The following is a 23,215-nucleotide window of genomic DNA, read 5'->3' on the forward strand; positions in this document are numbered from 1 at the left end:
ACGTAGACCTCCCTCAGCCACTCACTCATCTTCTCCTCGTCCATCCAGCCCTTTGGGTTAGCCTTGATGGTGACACCAGCAGGAAACTTTTCCTTTGGCAAAGTCTTCCTCTTGAAAATGACCATGGGTGGTAGTTTCTGGCCATTAGCCTGACAGGCGAGAACTACAGTGAAAGATGACTTCTCGTTTCCTGTGGTACGTATAGATACCGTACTGGTCCCTGTTTTCTCAACAGTACGTTGTACGGGGATATCGAAAGTGAGGGGGACCTCATCCATGTTAGTGATGTGTTCTGGCTGGATATTCTTTTCTTTTATCTTGGTTATGCAGTAGGTGCGGAAAATGGCCAGCTTCTCTTCATAATCCTTTGGCAGTTGCTGGCAGACAGTAGTTCTGGTGCGGATGGAGAGATTACACCTTTGCATAAAACGAAAGCACCATGGGGCAAGATGGCCGCTGAGTAGTTCCAGCGAGAAACGCCGGAGACGGAAGCTGTCGGCACTTTCCTTTGTAAACTTACTTACGCTTTGAAGAAATGCCGCATACGAAAAGAAAGGGCCGACTGAGGGGTGAGAGTGTTATCCCGCCTGCAGAAGACCCCCGACAGCCACAAATCTCAGGTTTTTTTGCCGGTGCAGCATCTACTATTCCGGGTGGCTCGGTCGCTGGAGGAGTCGCTTCGGAGCATGAGCCCTCCCCCTTGACCTTTGAGACTACTCTGAGCCCCGGATCACCGAGGAAGCCCGCTCACCCTGGAGACAGCGAGATACCTGGCCCTACTTCGGCAGAAGCAGGAGTGGCCATGTTTATGGCCTTGGAGGAAAACCCTGGCGGTCAGCGATTAGGAGCCTTGTGTACCAGCACACAACAACAGCTGAAGGAGGCGTCTCCAGGTGAGGGAGGTGAAATGGGGAGCCCAGCAATGGCTTCTTCTCCGCTGGCCTCAGAGATTAACCCCCTTTCATCTATACCAGGTACAAGGGTGAGTTTGGGAACTGTGGAAGAAATGGGGATGGAACGCCTGAGATTACTCTCTCTTTCCCCCTTAACAGCTAAACCTGATGTAGTGACTCTTGAGGGTATTTGGACAATGCTTAGCTCCATAGAGAGCTCTATAAAAATACTCTCAGCAACAACTGTGGAGATACAAAAACAAGCGACTGCAAATAACAATTTGATGACAACATATATAAAAAAGACTGACGATGTGGAAAAAAGACTTGTTCAAATTGAGAATAAGCAAACAAAATTGATTATATCTGAAACTAATACAGCAAATAGGTTAGAGTCAGTTGAGAATGCTTTACGGGCACACAATCTTAGAATATTGAATTTTCCTTCAATTAGATTAATTTCTCCATTAGAATTGTTTAAAAATTATATGATTCAGATTCTTAAGATACCAGAGAACGCCTTGCCAGTGCTGGTAAAAGCATATTATTTACAACAGAGAACACAAATACCAGAACAAGAACAATCCCAGGATGTAACTAATTTGTTAGAAATGTCTTCAGATGCTCAGACAAATGTACGGAGATCAATGTTAGTCTCTTTTGCTTTCCTTTCTGAAAGGAATCATGTACTTCGCTTGTTTTTTAGGAACCGACAAGTAAATTTTTATGGAAACCCCATTTGGATTTACCCTGATGTGGTTAAATCCACTCAGTTGCGAAGAAAAGAATTTCTTAGGCTTCGTCCTGAAGCATTAAAGTTGGGAGCACGTTTTGTTCTGAAATACCCATGCAAGGCCTGCATCAGATACTTAAATGAAAATTATGTTTTTCTAGATCCTATACAATTGAGATCATTTCTGGCTGCTCGGACCCCTATTATAGCTCCCACAGTTTAGGTGTGAATAAATGTAATAGATGCTATACTCAGTGAGTTTATCTATCTTTTTGCGTAGTTTACTTAATATGTTTGCTCAGATCTGCCCCTAATTGCTTTAAACATTTTCTTATAATTTAGATGTCTTATAATATGATATATGATTATATACCTGAATTAATGGATACTGGTTGTGACATTGATTTTTCTGTATAAGAATGTAATGCTCTTGGTAAAATTTTCAAAAATTGGAAAATAAAGAATTAAAAAAAACAAAAAAAAAAAAAACGAAAGCACCATGAAGGACCTCCTCGAAAGTCCTTGATCTCCATGTCGCGTGCTAACGCTGTGGCTTTGAGTCGAATAGAGACAGTGGAGACGCTTCTACCTGCGGTTCTCTGTTCGATAACCCACTGATCTATTTTGTCCTCCAACTGTGGCCATCTTGCTTTGTTTCCTCGGAAACTCAGTTTGGTCTTCTTTACTTGGCATAGGGCATCTTCTTGTTTCCTCCACTTACGCACCATAGATTCATTAATGTTGAATTCTCTTGCAGCTGCTCTGTTTCCATGCTCTACTGCATGAGTTATAGCTTTAAGCTTAAAATCTGCATCATAAGCATGTCTCTTAACAGGAGGCATTTTGGAGTAGTGGGTATAAACATTTATTGAATGCACGCACATTAATGCTGGAGCACAGATACTGCACGGCTCAGAGCCTTTTTTTTAATCGGTTGCGCTCGGGTCAGGAGGAATCCGGGTAAACCGGTAGAGGAACAGCTTGTTATGCTTGGTGGTCCGTGAGCTATGTCCGCGGACTGCCGCACTCACCCGCTGGCAGGTCGGTTGCGCTCGGGTCAGGAGGAATCCGGGTAAACCGGTAGAGGGACAGCTTGTTATGCTTGGTGGTCCGTGAGCTATGTCCGCGGACTGCCGCACTCACCCGCTGGCAGGTCGGTTGCGCTCGGGTCAGGAGGAATCCGGGTAAACCGGTAGAGGAACAGCTTGTTATGCTTGGTGGTCCGTGAGCTATGTCCGCGGACTGCCGCACTCGCCCGCTGGCAGGTCGGTTGCGCTCGGGTCAGGAGGAATCCGGGTAAACCGGTAGAGGGACAGCTTGTTATGCTTGGTGGTCCGTGAGCTATGTCCGCGGACTGCCGCACTCGCCCGCTGGCAGGTCGGTTGCGCTCGGGTCAGGAGGAATCCGGGTAAACCGGTAGAGGGTCAGCTTGTTATGCTTGGTGGTCCGTGAGCTATGTCCGCGGACTGCCGCACTCGCCCGCTGGCAGGTCGGTTGCGATCTGGTCAGGAGGAATCCGGGTAAACCGGTAGAGGGTCAGCTTGTTATGCTTGGTGGTCCGTGAGCTATGTCCGCGGACTGCCGCACTCGCCCGCTGGCAGGTCGGTTGCGCTCGGGTCAGGAGGAATCCGGGTAAACCGGTAGAGGGACAGCTTGTTATGCTTGGTGGTCCGTGAGCTATGTCCGCGGACTGCCGCACTCGCCGCTGGCAGGTCGGTTGCGCTCGGGTCAGGAGGAATCCGGGTAAACCGGTAGAGGGTCAGCTTGTTATGCTTGGTGGTCCGTGAGCTATGTCCGCGGACTGCCGTACTCGCCCGCTGGCAGGTCGGTTGCGATCTGGTCAGGAGGAATCCGGGTAAACCGGTAGAGGGTCAGCTTGTTATGCTTGGTGGTCCGTGAGCTATGTCCGCGGACTGCCGCACTCGCCCGCTGGCAGGTCGGTTGCGCTCGGGTCAGGAGGAATCCGGGTAAACCGGTAGAGGGTCAGCTTGTTATGCTTGGTGGTCCGTGAGCTATGTCCGCGGACTGCGGCACTCACCCGCTGGCAGGTCGGTTGCGCTCGGGTCAGGAGGAATCCGGGTAAACCGGTAGAGGACAGCTTGTTATGCTTGGTGGTCCGTGAGCTATGTCCGCGGACTGCCGCACTCGCCCGCTGGCAGGTCGGTTGCGCTCGGGTCAGGAGGAATCCGGGTAAACCGGTAGAGGGACAGCTTGTTATGCTTGGTGGTCCGTGAGCTATGTCCGCGGACTGCCGCACTCGCCCGCTGGCAGGTCGGTTGCGCTCGGGTCAGGAGGAATCCGGGTAAACCGGTAGAGGGACAGCTTGTTGTGCTTGGTGGTCCGTGAGCTATGTCTGCGGACTGCCGCACTCGCCCGCTGGCAGGTCTGTTGCGCTCGGGTCAGGAGGAATCCGGGTAAACCGGTAGAGGGTCAGCTTGTTATGCTTGGTGGTCCGTGAGCTATGTCCGCGGACTGCCGCACTCGCCCGCTGGCAGGTCGGTTGCGATCTGGTCAGGAGGAATCCGGGTAAACCGGTAGAGGGACAGCTTGTTATGCTTGGTGGTCCGTGAGCTATGTCCGCGGACTGCCGCACTCACCCGCTGGCAGGTCGGTTGCGCTCGGGTCAGGAGGAATCCGGGTAAACCGGTAGAGGAACAGCTTGTTATGCTTGGTGGTCCGTGAGCTATGTCCGCGGACTGCCGCACTCGCCCGCTGGCAGGTCGCATACGCGGTCGGCAGTAGCACGTGCTGATGCTCCTTCTCCTTCCTGCCTGTGCGTCACTTCTGCACGTGCTGATGCTCCCCTCCTTCCTGCCTGTGCGTCACCGGAAGTAAACTTTGCCGGAGCCGCGTGGGCAGGAAGGAGGGGAAGCATCAGCGCGCGCAGAAGTGGAGCGTTTACGGACCGAGAAGAATAGGCCCGGTAGCAGGGCCACTGCAGAGCCCATCCTGCGGCGACCGCAAAGAGGAGGCCTAGAGGTGAGTGCGAGCCTGTGCTAGAGAAAAATCCATATATAAGGCGCACTTCCGATTTCTGGGAAAATCGTAGGTTTTTATGTGCGCCTTATAGTCCGAAAAATACGGTAATTTCGTTTTCCTTAGTGTAGACAGATGGACTCAACATCCCACCCTTGGCTGCTGTCACGCATGGTCCTTCAAATGATTCAAGGGTAAGCCATGTTTCCATTTACCTAGGGCATCCACCCTGCCGGGTGTCGACGCTTTCCGGTTGAGTACACTGGCGGTCTCCAGCTATAGTCAATCAACCAGTTCAAGTTAATCAAGTTTTAACGTTTAACCAAGTTATGAAGTTATTTAATTAACCAAATTATTAAGTTAATCAATCAGTCAGTTACACATATCCACAATGCTTTTCGAGGAGAATACTGAAGAGCTGCACTTCCTGCAGGGGTATATGTACTAGGGGCTGATGTCAGATTGAAATCTGATCCGTCTCCAACTGCTAGCAGGAGTACACTATACCCATTGGTCCTGAGTCCATCTGTCTACACTAAGGAAAACGAAATTATCAGGTAAGTAATTTTTTCAATTCCGTTTTTTGATGAAAGTAGCTCTAGATTTTAAAAACCCCCTCACATAAGCTTTCAGGGAATCCCAGACTACTGGAGGTGACACATCCCCAGTATCATTCAATCCCAAATATTCCTGAATATGTAAAATACGGGATTTATTAAATCCTTCATCTGTCAACAAAGAGTCATTTAGACGCCAGAAGTGTATCCCTTTGTCGTATTGACACTGCTGCGTGGTCAGTCCACGCTACTGGGGAAATGTCAGGTTTGATGATGCTGTTAAACAGAGTTTTGTCTACCAGGAAGTAATCTGTTCTGGAATGAGATATGTGGGAGGCAGAATAAATGATATATGACCTTGACGAGGGGTAGTGTGCTTTCCATACATCTATCATTTGCCAATTGTCCAGCAGCTCCCTTAATTTATTTCTATGAGATGGTGTAGCAGCTACACTTCCCCGAGAAGCATCTAGCGCGGGCGTTCTGACCAGATTAAAATCCCCTCCAATTATCAATTTGTCTTTACTATGTAGTAGTAAGACCTGGTTCAGTTCCATGAGAAACTTTCCTTGATCCTTGTTTGGAGCATATATGTTTACTAATGTATATTCCATCCCATCTACCAGGATCTGTAATAAGAGATATCTGCCTAATGGGTCTCTAATACATAATTGACATTCAAACACCAATTGCTGTGAGAACAATATACATACCCCAGTGTATTTAGCTGATTTAGGACAAGGTGTGAAAAATTGTTGGGGGTATTGACTTGACCTTACAGGTGACTCGTGTCTACTTTTTAAATGGAATTCTTGAACAAATATGAAATCTGCTCGCAAATTTCCCAATCTTTAAAGAACAAATGTCTTTTAAATGGAGAATTAAGACCCTTAACATTAAGGAAAATTATACGAAATGTAGCCATAAATGGTCGTCTTGGTCAATTCCACCCCCCCCCCCTTAATATATTATTATTATTATTATTTATTTCTTTTATATACCGACATTCAATCGAGATATCACATCGGTTTCCAGATAACCAAGAGAATAGGGCGTAGTCCGCCCTATTTTACATTATAACATGGTAACCAAAAAAACAATTATAACATATTATAACAGTAGTTATACCAGTCCCTAGGCCTCTTCCCTTTTGACCAAAGGGATTAATGCCCTGAAAAAGGAGTCTAATCATTGCTAATAAAAGGGAAAATAAGAAAGACTGAGTTAAACATGAGTCATCCTGTCCCTCATTATTAAATACATCAGTGCATAAGTGACACCCCTCATCCTTCAAGGCCCACTTGTCAGAACACCATATAGCCACAACCTGTTTCCCACACCGTAATAAACATGTTGGACATGTGCATCGCCCCCCCCCCCCCCCCCAAACCATTCTGCGATCTGCTAAAACCTCCTTGCAGATCCAAATCTCCCATTCTTGTGGAGGAAAATACCATAAACACAAAGGCTCTCTCTAGCCGTAGCCATTTTGTCTCAACAGGAGACCAGTGTTAATACTTCTTGCTGCAATGATCTTGTTGTCAGCCACTTCCAAGTAACATTGCATATGAAATTCTGTCTTTCCAGTATTTTAGGAGAGAAATCCAAATTAAATGTTGCCTATATATTTTGAAGCTCTCAATTATAATAGTGCACCTCCATTCCAGGTTGCAGGTGTTTGAGGTTATCAGTTCAGGTGCCTTCCATATTTTTCTGTTGAGGATCAGTTTTGTTTGTCTGCTGTTTCTTGCACTCGCCCTTTGCCATCGGGGGTGTTGATCTTTAAGTAGAAATTTTTTGTTGCTCATTGTCTGCGCTATCACTGCTGAGAAGCCATGCTGTTTCAGTATTGTTATTGCTTCTGCTACAGTAAGTATGCGGGAAGACACGCCATCACATGTGAATATTAATCCAAAAGGGTGCAGCCATCTGTATTTTACATTCTCCTTCCTTAGGAACGCAGTTACCTCCTTTTACTTCTGTCTGTTTTGGAGAGTGGCCTGGGACAAATCTGCATATACAGATGTTTCTTGATTCTCCCATGCCCAGCGCATTTGTTTCCTGGCTGCTCTCGCTATCTTTTCTTTCAACGTATAATCATGGAAGCAGAGTATAATGTCTTGTGGTTGGCTAGCACCCACTGCTCTCAGGGTCGTATGCACCCTGTCCAGTTTAATAACTGGTTGAGGCCCCTCCTCATGGTCATGACTGGATTCCACCAGATATGTGCAAAACGGTGGTTTCCTAGCGTGTAGCAGATGGACTCAAAACAAATGGGTATAGTGTGCGCGTGCTAGCAGTTGGAGACGGATCTGACGTCAGCACGGGTACATATACCCCCACAGGAAGTGAAGCAAATCAGTAATTTCCGTCTCCAAAGCAGTTTGGAGCTACCCCACGCTCGCTGAGCGTGTTTCCAAATTCTAACGACTAAATTCATAGAAGAAATCTACTGAAGACGAGCCCCGCACTCCTGTGGTGATACCAGGCGGTCACTCACCCAGTTGAGTTTCCCGAGCTGACTTCCGTGGTCCCTCGGAGGTAAGAGCCTCGGTCCGGTGGCAGGTTCGCAGCAGGGACCCAGCCCCCGAGTGAGAAGGGCTCGGGCGCAGCTTGGCCCCCGAGCGAGACGAGTTCGGGCGAGGCCTAGAGGCAGCCTCGGTCCCGGCGTGGACTTGGCCCCCGAGCGAGACGAGTTCGGGTGCGGCCTAGAGGCAGCGGGTGCACTTCCTTAAGCGCGGCGGTGAAGGTATTCCCCTCTCCCCCCGCAGCCGGAGACCGCCCGGGTCGCAGCCGGGAAGCGCCGAAGACAAGGTAAGGCGTACATCTTTACTTGGTCTCCGAGGAAGTGTGGACTAACTGGGCCTGCCTACGAGGCCGCCCGCCTGGGAGGTCGCCATTTTGCCTGCCTACTCATTCTTTCCAATTAAGCGCACTTTGCTTGCTAAGCGCACGTTGTTGGCGCACGCGATAGGCGCACGTTGTTAGCGCACGCGATAGGCGCACGTTGTTAGCGCACGCGATAGGCGCACTTTCTAAGACGCACGCGATAGGCGCACTTTCTAAGACGCACGCGATAGGCGCACTTTCTAAGACGCACGCGATAGGCGCACTTTCTAAGACGCACGCGATAGGCGCACTTTCTAAGACGCACGTTATAGGCGCACGTTTATAAGACGCCCGTTTATAGGCGCACGTTTATAAGACGCCCGTTCTAGGCGCATGCTGTTAAGCGCACGTGTTAGGCGCACACTGTTGGGCGACACCGCATTTCAGGCGAATGGAGCATAAGAAAGCCCTGGCGTCCGCAGAGCCGGCACCTCCAGAATCAGGCATGAACACTCTAAGCCTCTGCTCTGCATGCAACCTCAGAGCCTCACAGAGTGAGGAAGCAGACTCCCTATGTGCCCAATGAGAGGAAGCCATGGGAGTTCCAGGACAAGACCGGTCCCAGCCCAGCGGTTCCTCGGGGACCACACCGGACTTAGCAGGCCGCGGCGAGCAGCCAGGGAACCCGAGAGACCTGGTACCCCTGCGGCCAGATCCGGCTTCGCTTTCCTGGGTGGAATTGTTTAAGGGGATTCACGCCTTTGTCCAGATGCAGTCTGCTCCTCGGATGGGTCTTTCCGTCCCGGTTGATCCGGCCCCTGGACCCTCGAGACCTAGGCGCAGTCACTCACCACCCGACAGCCCCAATCATGGGGATTCGGATTACTCCCAGGTAAGTGAGGAGCCCCCCGAGGAGAGTGAACTTCCCTCGGAGATAGAACCATATCGGACCATGAGACGCTTCTTTCGGAGAGAAGATCTGCCAGGCCTGGTCTCACAATGCTTATCGGAGCTGGCCATTCCGGGCCAGGACCCCCCAGGGGTCCCTATACAGAACCCTCTGCTAGAGGGCCTGCGCCAAATGGCCGACGCATTGACACCATTCTGAAACAAGCCTATGAGGTAGCAGCCATGTCCCTTCGAATTGCGACTTGCTGCACCATGGTGACGCGCTCCTGTTTATCACAGGCAAGAAACACCCCGGGAGAAGACATGGAATCAGCTCTCGTATTTCTCACTGACGCAGCCTCCGACCTCGTCCGTACGGCAGCCAAGGGAGTGTCCTCCTCAGTGGCAGCCAGAAGACAGCTTTGGCTACGCAATTGGGCGGCCGATTCGTCCTCCAAGACTCGACTCACAAGAATGCCCTTTAAGGGTTCCCTACTGTTCGGCAGCGACCTTGAGAATTGGGCTACTAAATGGGGTGCCTCTCCGCTACCCCGTCTACCAGAAGACAGGTCAAGGAGGAACCAGCGTTCTGTTTCTAGACCATCCAGAGGTAGAAACTCGCAACGCTTCAACCCCTACAGGACTCGCTATCAAGCACCTCGTTCTCAGGCCAGGAACCAGCCCTTTCGGACTAAGCACACCAAGAAGATAACCGGCCCGGGTTCTGGCCCCGGCCGTAACCCACAATGACAATCAGCCGACCCATCCGGGGGTAGCAGCCATAGGGGGCAGGCTAACCCTCTTCTACCACAGGTGGGTCGAGATCACTTCGGACCAGTGGGTCCTCGCCATCATCCGGGAAGGATATTACCTGGATTTTCTTCGGCTTCCACCGCACAAGTTTGTGGAATCTCCATGCTCTCCAATCAAGAAAGTGGCACTAGAAGTGACCTTACATAGGCTCCTGGCCCTAAGAGCCATAATCCCTGTACCTGCAGAGGAGATAAATTCTGGGCATTATTCCATTTATTTCATAGTACCCAAGAAGGGAGGGCACTTTCAGGCCCGTCCTGGACCTCAAGTCAGTCAATCGACACCTACGGGTCCCCAGCTTTCGCATGGAAACTCTGCGGTCTGTCAAGAATTCAGTACAGCCAGGGGAATTTCTCACCTCCCTGGATCTGTCGGAAGCTTATCTGCATATCCCAATTCATCGGGATCACCAGTGCTATTTACGCTTCAAAGTCCTGAATCAGCACTTCCAGTTCTGAGCTTTACCCTTCGGGTTAGCCACTGTGCCGTGGATCTTTACCAAGGTCATAGTAGTAGTGCCGGCGGCACTCAGGAAGGAAGGAATCCTCGTCCATCCCTACCTGGACGATTGGCTGATCAGGGCGAAGTCGCCGGCGGAGAGCCACCGGGCAACCAACAGAGTTATAGCTCTTCTGGAAAGCCTAGGATGGGTAGTCAACATAAACAAGAGCTCCTTACAGCCGTCCCAGTCGCTGGAATACCTTGGAGTCCAATTCAACACCCAAGAAGACAAGGTCAGCCTTACCTCCAAGAGAAAGTCAAAATTCCGGAGTCATCTACAGGTCCTGCTGAGCGCCAGCTGGCCCACAGTTCTGGATTATCTACAAGTCCTCGGCCTCATGGCATCCACTCTGGAGGTGGTGCCATGGGTGCGGGCTCATATGAGACCATTGCAATGCGCCCTTCTATCTCGATGGAGTCCACGATCACAGGACTATACCATACACCTGCCTCTACCAGCCAGAGTGCGGAATCAACTACGCTGGTGGTTACAGCCCGGCCACATGAGCCGGGGGTTACGAATGTCCTCCCCAACCTGGATTCTGCTCACCACAGATGCCAGCCTGAACGGATGGGGAGCACACTGCGAGGAGCTCACCGCCCAAGGGCGGTGGACCAGAGAAGAGTCAAGGTGGAATATCAACCGACTAGAGGCACGGGCAGTCAGGCTAGCGTGCCTGCGATTTGCCCACAGACTTCACAACAGAGCGGTCAGAGTGATTTCAGACAACGCCACCACGGTGGCATACATCAACCGACAGGGCAGAACCAGAAGCCAACAAGTGTCACTAGAAATAACTCCCCTGATGGTTTGGGCAGAAGCCAATCTTCAGGACATCTCCGCCGTACACATCGCCGGGAAGGACAACACTCGGCAGACTTCCTCAGCAGAGAAAGCCTAAACCCGGGAGAGTGGCAGCTGTCACCCACAACCTTTCAGATGATTGTGGATCAGTGGGGGACACCAGCCATGGACCTATTAGCAGACAGGTCCAACGCTCAAGTTCCCAGATATTTCGGCCGCAGGCGGGATCCTCGAGCTCAGGGGATCGATGCCCTGATACAGCCGTTGTCTCAGGGGATCCTGCTATACGCATTTCCTCCATGGCCCCTGTTGGGCGCCATTGTACACAGGATTCAGCGACACACAGGTCTAGTTCTTCTAGTGGCCCCGGACTTGCCAAGAAGACCCTGGTACGCAGACATGAGAAGACTACTGGCAGGGAATCCTCTACCTCTGCCTCCATACCGGGACCTGCTACGGCAAGGCCCCATTCTCCACGAGGATCCAGCTCAATTCTCTCTTACGGTCTGGCCATTAAGAGGGCTAGACTGAAGAAAAGAGGATACTCGGAGCCGGTGATAGATACACTCCTCCGAGCATGCAGGTTCTCCACATCACTAACATATATCAGGATCTGGAGAATTTTTGAAGCCTGGTGCGACTCTCACAGCACCAATTCGCATACCGCAAAGATTCCTATCATTTTGGACTTCCTACAAGATGGACTTCAGAAGGGTCTGACCCTCACCTCCATCAAGGTTCAGGTAGCAGCACTGTCTTGCTACGGTCCCAGGAGTGATGGCACTACCATTGCCAAGCATCCAGACGTTCCACATTTCCTGAAAGGAGTCAAACACATTCGCCCGCCACTGAAGTGGCCAGTGCCCTTGTGGAACCTCAACCTAGTGTTGGAATTTCTAGCGGGATCAGCCTTCAGGCGTCTTCGAGGCCTGTCTCTCCGTTTATTGACCTTGAAGATGGTGTTCTTGCTGGCCATATGTTCAGCACGCCGCATCTCAGAACTACAGGCACTGTCCTGCCGTGATCCATTTCTCAGAATCACTCCAGAAGCTATCCATCTTTGCACAGTTCCATCCTTTTTACCCAAAGTGGTTTCCCACTTTCACCTCAACCAAACCATATCCTTGCCTACCACGGAAGGTTTGAAGAAATCGGAAGAAGGTCGAATGCTACGCCATCTCGACATCGGCAGACTGCTGTCCAGGTACCTGGAAATGTCTGAAGCAGTACGAAAGACGGACCACCTGTTCGTCCTGCACAGCGGGAAGACGCAAGGGGAAGCAGCCTCATGGCCAACCAACGCCCGCTGGATTAAAGAAGTTATCAAGGCAGCCTACGTAGAGGCAGGAAAACCACCACCTCTACAGGTCAAGGCTCATTCTACCAGAGCGCAAGCGGCCTCTTGGGCAGAAACTAAGATGCTGTCGCCTGCAGAGATATGTAAACTGGCGACGTGGTCCTCCCTCCATACCTTCTCCAGATTCTATCGTCTGGACGTCCAGGCCAGGGAGGACACAGCATTTGCGAGGGCAATCCTACACGGTCCTCGGGCAGCCTCCCGCTCAGTCCGGGAGTAGCTTTTGTACATCCCATTTGTTTTGAGTCCATCTGCTACACGCTAGGAAATGTTGAGATTACTTACCTGATAATCTCCTTTTCCTTAGTGTATGCAGATGGACTCAGCATCCCGCCCGGCTGCCAGTATACATGGGGATTCGCCGTCTCACGGTAAGCCATGCTTTGCTTATGTAGGGCTTCCACCCTGCTGGGTGTCGACGCCTTCCGGTTGAGAACACTGGCGGTCTCCAGCTACCATCAATTGGTCAGGGTAATCCTGTTCATTTAATCGATCGGTCAGTACACATATATCCATAAAAGCTTTTGCAAGGAAGATTACTGAATTGGTACACTTCCTGTGGGGGTATATGTACCCGTGCTGATGTCAGATCCGTCTCCAACTGCTAGCACGAGCACACTATACCCATTTGTTTTGAGTCCATCTGCATACACTAAGGAAAAGGAGATTATCAGGTAAGTAATCTCAACAATTGTGTTGGCACAGTCTATATTTTCCTCTGTTTCAAGAAAATCTCTGAATCGGAGGTTCCCTCTTCTAGCCCTGTTCTCCGGCTAGCTTGGCCCGCATATTTAGTTTTTCCTCCTGAAGCTCTGAGCACACCTCTTGCAGCTGTTTATTTGCCTCAGCCTGGGCATCTACTGTGGAGTCGATTATAGTCTTCTCTGTGCCCAAGCGAGGTGATTTCTTCGTGAAATTCTCCCAGCATCTCTCGAATTTCCTTTTTTTTTAGCTTTTTAGGTCTTGCCGTAAAACCAATCACGGAATTCCGTGTGGGTCGGGGCCTCCTCCAAGTTTGTTAAAGGCGTCTTCCGGATCTTTGCTGTTGTCGGGTAGCTCGGCTCCTGCAGCCTACTCATCGGGCTCGGCCCCGCGATCCCCTGCAATTAAAGTCTACAGATTTTCACTTCACAGCCATCTCAAATCGAATCCATGTAGCTTAGCACAATTTTATGAGAAAGTTAGTATGGCACTGGCTCCTGTATTAGCAGTCGTTAAGGGCTGAGAGAGGAGCTCGTGGCTCAAGCAGCCATTAAGCTCGATGACGTCACTTCCTCCGTATGTGGACATTTTTGAATGAGCAATGCTTTAAAAATCGATCTGAATGTTTTTAGTCTTATAAATTTTCATTGAAATTAACAGGAGAACTTATGAGAGGAAATATGCTTTCACTAAAACTACTGTCAAACATTTTTTTCTGAAATAACTTTAATTTCTAAACCTTTTTTAAGTCTGAGCTTTTGTCTGAACCTACCAGTGAAGGTGTAACATTTTAGCTCGTTATTAGTAATTTGCACATTCTCTCACACAATTGTGCTAGGGCAGGGGGTGGAAACTCCTACCCGCAAAGATATTCTGATGGCCCCCCATGCTCAGGCTTACTGTTTCCAGTTAGACTAACATTTCATTACTGGCAATACAGATCTTGTGAATTGTTATGGGACTTTAAATTCAAGTCTTGTGTACTCGGTGGGCAACAAACCAAAGAGAGAAAGCTGGAAGCCCACCAGTTTCCCTCCCATTTATCTTTTTGCCTACCCAGTTCTGCTATGTCAGACTCTGGGCTTTCATCTCAACTGTAATCTGTCATGAGCCTTCATTTGTAACTACCCAGGGAATTTCCCACTATTTTGTATTCTCTCATCTAGCCTAGCCCTTGCAATGATGGTCTTTGGCCAGGGGCTACAGACCATAGTTCCCTCCTAAACCTGTCACATATGCACCCTGAGTCTGGCTAGTTAATGTCATCATTTGTACAATGGCTGACCCTCTGTGCCGCCCCACCCAAGGGGCTGTAAGTGCTTCCTCCACAAAATCCCCTGCTGCAGCCAGTCTGGCCACTGACCTTCATGACCTTTGCTTGATAGCAGTGTCTTGCCATGTGAAAGTCTTTCCCCTGTGGTTTTTCTTTCTCAAATTTAGACAGATGTCTGCTTTGGAGTTCCAGTGATGCACAGAGCCTTAAAACCTGAGACCCACCTTTTGGCTCTGGTTCCCTTTCTCTAGTGTATGGATAAAGTGTTTTCAGAAATGCCAGCCTGGTTTTCACATCTGTAGCTGAAAGGTCTAGCTGTAGCTTCATATCCACTTGCAATATTGCATGTTGGCTGAGTGTTCTAGGATTGTGTATGCCATTTCAGTTCCTAGTCCAGACAAGAATCCACATGTCTCACACTATAGTACAGAATGCTAACCATGGACCAAGTCTCCAGTTGTCCACTTTTTTCCCAGTATTGCATGACACTAGTGTTTCTTATTGCAACTGCAAAATTACAAGATTTTGTATCTGTTGTCCTAGCAGTTGTTTTGTATTGTTTTCATGTACAGTACCCACATTTCTTGAAGAGAGATGCAAACAAGTTACAGATCATGTTACAGAGAAGGAAGAGGTATAAGAACAGGACTATTCTGGGCTACAAGACTCTAGCTATGGGACTGATTAACATGTCAGAGGTAAGAAATGCACCATGCAGACACTGCGCCAATCAAATCACTTTATACGCTTACCCGTGGAAAGGTTAAAAGCACAACACAGCTGTTTCTCTTCCACACAGGTCATGCAGCACCCCAGCGAGGGTGCCCAGGTACTTGGCTTACATAGTAATGTGAAAGATGTGTCTGTGCCAGTTGCTGAGATCAAAATCTACTCCGTGTCCAGCCAGCCCATTGACCATGAAGGGCCCAAGTCAAAATTGTCAGGTATGAAAGAACCAACTGTGTATGCATCCCTCCAGAAAAACAATATGTTCTTAAATGCACTGCTAATGGAACATGTTACAAACAGAGCCAGTGCGGCATAGGCTGCTCTGAACCTCCCACTGTTGAGATTCACCTTTAGGGATGAGAGAGTAAATTCAGTGCCCCCTTAGCCTATGGTCTCTACCAAGAAGAAACTAGTTGGCCTACTGCATGAGCATCTTATTTTTATTTAGTTTTTATTTATTTTACTTATATTCTGCATTTCAGCACTTCAAAGCAGATTACATTCAGGTAACGTAAGTATTTCTTTATCCTCAGAGGGTTTATAGTCTGTACTTGAGGTAACAGAGGGCAAAGTGGCATACCCAAGGTCATAAGGAGCGGCAGTGGGATTTGAATCCTTGTTTTGTAATGATTTGGATGCCTGTTCAGCGGATACTTGACTGTATCCCCCAACAACTGATGTCTGTCAGGTTGCTCAGTAGCCTTCAGATACTAAAGCCTTTCAGTTATTACCAACTGCAAAAAATATTTTAAAGATTAATTCTTGGTACTGTAGTGAGAGGCCTTAGGAGCCAATAGCACTAGTCTGTACTAGTCTTATGACCTACTTTCCACTGGGTGAATGCTTTCAAAAATCAAATGGGGTTAATAGGCACAAGTCAAGCTCTGGTTTAATATTAAACACTGTGTTCTATTGACAAACCACACTGAAGGATGATGTCATTCTTTGGTGCTGACATGGTCGCTCAGAGACCATGTGCAGATGATCCCTCATAGATGCTACCTCACAAGTCTCTTTAGTCTATTTTTGTCTAAGCTTTTGTAAGGATGTGGCTTCTCTGTTTCTTTTTCTCACATATAGTGCTTTTAGTAGTGTGTTTACTTTTCCTCTTGTTTTTCTCTCTGAGTCTGCCATAAAAACAAACAAGAAAACAACCCTCCCTTCTACTCTCCATCAGACTCAGAATTGAGTTCAACCTGATAGGCCTGATTCCATGGCAGACACCGCCAGCAGTGTCAAAAGATGCAAGTTTGGGTGGAAAATGTTCATCACAGACTCCCACAAAGTCTGCTACAGATATTTGTGGCTGGACCACAGTGTACACTATTTCCCATTTTGTGCACGTATATCTCCTAAAGCAAGATGCTTTGGGACTTTTAAAATGGATGCCCTCTGATCTCCTTCAGTAATGGCAAAGAGAGGTAAGGAGAAATCCTCAGTGGACTTGGTTCTGTGTCCACTGCAAGTGGGGGCTCCTGGAGCAGATCTATCTCTAGGATCAAATCATCCAAGGAAAAAGAATTTTACCATAAATGGTACCACAGACAACACTCCAAAACCAGGAATCTAAATCCTACCATTCCACCTACCTCTACGTGGAGATCCTTTGTGCCAGTCAAAGCCGTGAAGGCACACGAACAGGTGCCAAAGTGAAAACCTGTGGCATACACTCCTATCCCAATTCAGTCAGAATGAAAGTCTAAATCTTTGATGCCTAAGAAAATGTCATGGATTAGTGACTTCTTTGATGTGCTGAGGATCATGATGTCATCTAAGCAAATGTTCTTGGCACTGAACCAGGAAGTCACATCTCCAGAGCTGATACTAGTGACAGAGGAGACTAATTCATCACCTGGGCCTTCCTCTGGCCAGACTCTAATTCTGCCAGAGAACCTGGCACAATTTTCTTTTTGCAAAGATATTTTTCTGTAATTTTCTGGTACCATCACTAATCAAAGAACCAATGAGTCTAGTGTTTGAGTTTCTTTAAGTCTAGGCTCCACCATTTCAAACTGATTTTGTCCAGGAAGAGCCCCTGTTCAAAGGGCTAAATCTAAGATCTCTTCTGGTGGGTTCACTTTCCTGAACTTAATGGCACAACCTATTAATGTTCAACAACCAGAGAGCCACTGATTTCCAAATGCAGAGCAGTAGGCTTGACCACCTCTGGAAATCCCAATCTGTTGTCCAGGTGGATGCCATGAGTTTTCTCCAATTTCTCACAGTCTAGGAAGGAATCACTTTATTGGTCTGACATGGAGAGGTCTATTAGGTTACCCTCGGACTCGTCTCTTTCTCTTCTAGGAGCTGCTTGTCACTGGAAGACCTAACATACTCAAAATTTGTACAGAAAACATCAGCTGTGATACCTTTCACACTCCACAATGAAGAAAAATTAAAAGCTGATGTATTTGGATTGCTGCAGTTTATCGCCTTTCTATTCTCCCCTGAAAGAAACTGAGGCACTGCTAGTGTACAGACTCTTCAATAAACTACAGTTGTGAATGTAGCAAAATCTAATTTCCTATTCCCTGGTGGCAAGAAAACTGCACTTTAAATACAGAGTCCAGGCGTGCCCGGGATTTGATGATGTTAAGCTTCCACATCATTCAGTAATAGTGGAGTCTGCCTTGTAAAAGGCAAAGTGTTCCAAAGAACATTCCAATGCACCACCAGGAAAGAAATCCAGGATTTTTGACTTTGTTGGAAGGAAGGTGTTGCAAAGCATTATGCTGTATGTGATAAAGTATATGGACTAGTGTCTACAAGGGTTGAACCTCTTTGCAGAAACCCTTCATAAGGAAGCCAAGAACAAGTTCTTATAACATATTTCCATTGCAGAAGATGTGGAAAACAATTAGGTCAACATATGAATCCTTTGACAAAGTGACTAAAACATACTTGTTAGTGATGCAGTAAGGAGGATGGAGTAGCTCAGGGCATCTGGACTAAGCAAAGATGTTCATGACAGATAAGCCAGTGTCCTATGTAATGGAGAGATCTGGTTCAGTAACAAGTTGAAGGAAACAGTTAACCTAATAAAAGACCTCTGCTCTACCCTTCAAACTATTCGATCACAATTGAGCAACCCTTGGCTTTGAGAAAGCAACTTCACTGTTATAGAAGGCAATTTTTATATCAGGGGAGACTGCCCATATCAAAGGCCTCATCAAAGCATCAGGAGGCAGACCAAGAACTTAGACCACTATATAGCCTAAGGCAAATCCAAATTTTTGAAATTAACTGGTTCCTTTATTTTAACCATTCCTATGGGAGACAAAATTCAGCTTTTCAGCATATGTTGATACTCAATTGCAAAGGACCAATGGATGTTGTCCCTTCAGATGCCCCTCAGATACTGGGGTCTCTCCTCCTCCCTTCTGCATTGTATGCTCCTCTGGTCTGGTCTGGCTTGCCCAAAAAATCAGGTCTCAGCCCTAGTCTTTATATACGTTTTCCTGCATTAAACAGCAAATAGTACGTGTGTCTTGTTCCATTGGTTGGATCTTGAAAACAAACCTACACCCCCTTAAATGTCAGGGCAACCAGGATACTTGGGTCAAAAGAGGCCAAAGAGTACATGAGAACATTTGCATGTTTGCTGTTTTGTATCCCATATCTTGAGGTGTGTCATGATGTTTCCATATGAGTTATTTTCTGATTGGTCTCTTTGATAGCAAATTCTCTTATTAGAACCAGTTTCTGCAGATTCATCATCCGATAAATGTCTGGTCATTAATTCATTCATAGCTTCAGCCCTGGCTATCTGCCTGGTTCCACTACTTTTTAGTAACAATGTCCTCCTTCAACAAACTTCGCAAATTAAAAATAAAAAAACTGGAATCCTTTAAACATTGTCTCTGACCATGGAAAGTCCCAAAGAAAAAAGTAAACAGTTTTTAAAGAGAGAGAGACCTTAACAAAAAGTCCAGGATTTTTTAGGGGCTTTGGGTACAAAATAAGACACCTCAGGACCTCCCTATCTTCCTATATCTTTCTTATCAATTAATTAATCTCCCCTCAAAACTTACCATAACACTAGTATCCCAGAGATATACTGCATTTATCTCAGATTCCATCTGATTGTCCTCTTGAAATCTCCCATCTGGATCTCTCTGAGCAAATAGCCTACATGAGGAGGTGGAGTCTCTGCTTCAGGAAAGTCCCTGAATCAGAAATCAACAGAGGCTTCTTCTCCAGATATTTCGTTTTAATTCCAAAGAAATCAGGAAGTTTAAGGCATATTAGACCTGAGAAATCTGAATAAATATGTGGTATGAAAACAAATTAAGATAAATTCTTATTTATTTTGTTTCCTTTTCATCCTGCCACACCGGTCTCCCCCTACTAGCAAATGTAGACACACTTTTTTCCATGACATCATCTCTGGTAGTTAACATGGTGCAGCTCCAGCAGAAAGCCAGTATTCTCTGTCACCAGCAGATGGCAGGACATGCTTGTCTGGTGCAGCAGGAACTTGACTTCTAGGCTTCAGCTTTTTCCCAGCTGGGTGGGCAGTTTTTGGGCAGTTCTGCGTTCGTCAGCCTTTTCTGCTTTATTGACCGTGAACTGCAGGCCAGGTTTCTGATTCTTCCCACTTAAACGAGCCCACCCCCATAGGGTTTTGATTGAGCTTAGAGGGTGAAAGCTTGTTGTTAGCTCAGGAGGAGCTTCTGCTTGATGTTTTCTTCCCCCTCTTCACCCCCTCCTTTCTCCCTCTTGTTTATTAAAGTTTAAAAAAAAAAAAAAGAAAATGGAGAAAGGTGAGGAGATCAGCTGCTTCTGCCGAAGCAATCAATTGGAGGAAGGTAAGTCTTTAGTTGAGGTGGAGCAGGTGGTGTAGGAGTGGTGTAAGTGAGCTAGTGTAGGAGCGGGCCCACAGCCATCAATCCTTGTTGTCTTCAGGCCCACGGTATTTCTGCATAGCTTCTGACCACATTGTAATGGAGACCGGTCAACGTTGGAGTTTTTGTGAGCTGGCGCTTCTGCTGCGGTGCCAGCTCTTATTGTTTGCGTTCCAACAGTACAATTTCAGCATTGCTTGCGGTCAGGCCTTTGGATCCAGGCTTAAAAGCAGTTGAGTCAAATGCTGGAGTCTGTTTTAATTTTTTTCTTAGAGATGACAATTTTGGCAGGACAACTGAGATTTTATATGTATCCCATGAGTTATTCTCACCTGTTTCTCTTCCTGAGCTGAGCGACCTTGTATCCTCGGAGGATGGAGCTGTGGTATTCTCCCATGGGGGGAGGACTTAGGCTAAAGCTATACCAGACCCCTTCCCTTTCTAGGGTATTTCTCCTTGGATTTTTTGTTTTTCTTTGGCATTTTACAACAGGTCATCTGTGTTTACAGAGGCCTGGTGAAGTCCTTGGTTCAGGGCTCTGACCCAGATATTTCAACTGTTGAATGTGGGATGGCAATAAGAGTCTAATTATCCACAATGGTGTTTGGAGCAGGGGTCTTTGAAGGAGAATGCCCCAATTTTATTTCTGTCCTGAAGGATAATGTGGATGTAGTCAGTCCTTAGAGAAAGGAAGGGTGGCATCAGAGAGTTAAAATGGCTGTCTTTTGCCTAGTTCAAAAAATATTCTCTCATATCTCAGTGGTTAAGTCCTTTAGGACATCAGTTTTTCAGGTTGTGTAGGTTTCAATATGAGATCCTATTCTGCAAGGAATCCAAAGGACATCTAAAGCATTTCATCTTCATTCAGAAATGGAGTGGGAAACCTCACAGAATAGTTCAGAGGTGTTAAGACTATACTAAGCTGTATCTTTTGCCACTGATTGCCACACAATGCATTTTTTTTTTTTTTATATAAAACAGACAGTGCGGGAGATGCCTTGGTTTTGGTGGATACCTGCAAAACTATTATTCTGATAACAGGGTGCACAGCCCTCAAAGATCACCAGGACAGAAAGATTTAGGTTCTTTTGAAACATTCTTTTTCATCTACATCTTTACCAATGCAAATCACTATCTGTGCTGTCTGCGTAGCTTGGGCACTTGCACTAGATACTGCATCTCCCTTTAAAAGTAGGAAGTGGCTCGGCTAGAATCTGGGACTGCTTTTCTGGAAGATGCCTTATTTGACCTTATTGGTTTTCTCCTAATTCTGTAGTCTTGTCTATTGCAGCATGAAGGCTATTGTGGCTATGGCACTGTTTAGCAGATGCGTCCTGCAAAGCCCACCTAAACAAGCCTTTTCCTAGTGTGTAGCAGATGGACTCAGGACCAAGGGTATAGTGTACTCCTGATAGCAGTTGGAGATGGATCAGATTTCAATCTGACGTCAGCCCTAGTTCATATACCCCTGCAGGAAGTACAGCTCTTCGGTATTTTCCGTCTCCATAGCAGTTAGGGACTACCTGCATACTGTTACAGCGTTAGAGCAAATTCAACAGAGAAAACCCAAATATAGAAGAAAACTTATCTCTACAGACGAGCCCCGCTCCCCTGTGGTGACACCCTTGGGTCCCTCCCCCAGTTGAGAATTCCCGAGGTGATTTCCGTGGTCCCTCGGAGGTAAGCCTTGGTCCGATTTTGGGTGCAGCTGAGAGGCAGTGAGCACAACCTCGAGTGCGGCGGTGAAGGTATTTGCCCTCTCCCCCCCGTAGCCGGAGACCGCCCGGAACGAAACTGGGAAGCGCCAAAGACAAGGTAAGGTAGAAATCTTTTTTAAAGACTCTGGTTTCCGAGGTTCGAGGAGTCGCACACGTCGCCGGCCGGGACCAGTGCCACTGGGTTGATCTGCCCTAGCAGAGCTAGGTCCCGGTTAGATCCAAGGGTCCTCCCATGTGGAGACCCTCCGAGGTGGTCGCCATATTGCCCCTGTGGTCGCCGTCGCCATTTTGGCCCTATTCGCTGCTCTGTCCGCCGTCTCGATCCGGGCGCACAAGGCTAGTCAGGCGCACAAAATTTACATGTGCGCATAAAGTTAAATGCACAAGATATGCGCGTATCACGAGCTTACTGGGCCGGGCACACCGGCGTGCGCACACAATCCATGCGCACATCTTCGATGCACCGGAGCGCATAAAAGATGTTATGTGCCTATATCCATGGCACCACCGGAACAGGAGCTCAAGGCCTCTGCCCAGCATGCCACATCAGAGCTGCACAACACGAAGAGGCCCAACACCCTGTGTGTCCAGTGCGAGGAGGCCCTGGGGGATCCAGCCCAGGGCCAGTCCCACCCAGGACCGAATACTAGCTCCTCAATAAGTACTCCGGACCTAGCAAATTCCAGCGGGACACCCCCTCAAACAGGGACCCCCCTGGGACACAGCGCCCCCTAGCTTGGACCTAGCGTTTATCTCATGGGTGGAATTCTTCAAAGGCCTACACACCTTCGTTCACATGCAGACGGAGCCACCGGTAAAACAGCCGCAGCCTCCACCAGAAGACCTTTTCGCCCCGGGCCCCTCTAGGCCTAGACAGGTGAATCCACCACCCAGAAGCCCCACCTACGGGGACACGGACAACTCGGAGGAGGAATCAGAGCCCCTGGAGGAGGGGGAACTCCCCCCGGGGACAGAGCCTCACCGGACATGACGCTTCTTCCAAGGGCGAGCTCCCAGACCTGGTTACCCACAACCTGAAGGAGCTCGCTATCCCGGGCACAAGTGCTTCGGGAGAGCCTAAGATGAATCCCCTGCTAGAGGGACTCTGCCAGACCTCCCGCCATTTCCCTCTGTTACAAGCCATCCAGCAGCTAATTGACCTGGAATGGAGTGCTCCAGAGTCTACATTCAAAGGGGGATGGGCTATGGCAGCCATGTACCCTCTGGACCCGTCGGCCATAGACCTTCTGACATGCCCAAAAGTGGATGCCATTGTCTGTGCGGTCTCGAAGCACACTACTATCTCAGTGGAGGGAGGTGCAGCACTCAAAGATGCTCATGACCGATGTCTGGAATCCATCCTTAAACAGTCTTTTGACATCGCCTCTATGTCCCTACAAATAGCGGCCTGCTGCACCGTGGTGACACGTGCTTGCCTTTCACAGATCAGGAGCAACACCCCTGGGGAAGCCATGGAACCAGCAGTATCATTCCTTACAGACGCTGCTTCCGATCTGGTGCGCACAGCGGCCAGAGGAGTGTCATCAGATGTGGCAGCCAGGAGGCAACTCTGGCTCCGAAGCTGGTCGGCCAACGC

At 48.1% G+C, this 23,215-nt stretch overlaps 1 protein-coding gene across 2 annotated transcripts in view; it reads left to right on the plus strand.

Moving 5' to 3' along the window:
• The window catches only part of PACS1 (phosphofurin acidic cluster sorting protein 1), a 478,069-nt gene that overhangs the window by 92,605 nt on the left and 362,249 nt on the right, over window positions 1-23,215 (plus strand). For both annotated transcript variants that reach the window (XR_003858449.1, XM_029614641.1), the window contains exons 4-5: window positions 14,900-15,025; window positions 15,127-15,271. Coding sequence is in view for 1 of the 2 variants with exons in the window: in XM_029614641.1 (XP_029470501.1) it covers window positions 14,900-15,025; window positions 15,127-15,271 (271 nt within the window). In the remaining variant the exon portion in view is untranslated. The remainder of the gene's footprint in view (window positions 1-14,899; window positions 15,026-15,126; window positions 15,272-23,215) is intronic.

This window comes from Rhinatrema bivittatum, chromosome 8 (assembly GCF_901001135.1).
Source record: "Rhinatrema bivittatum chromosome 8, aRhiBiv1.1, whole genome shotgun sequence".
NCBI classification, from domain to species: domain Eukaryota; kingdom Metazoa; phylum Chordata; class Amphibia; order Gymnophiona; family Rhinatrematidae; genus Rhinatrema; species Rhinatrema bivittatum.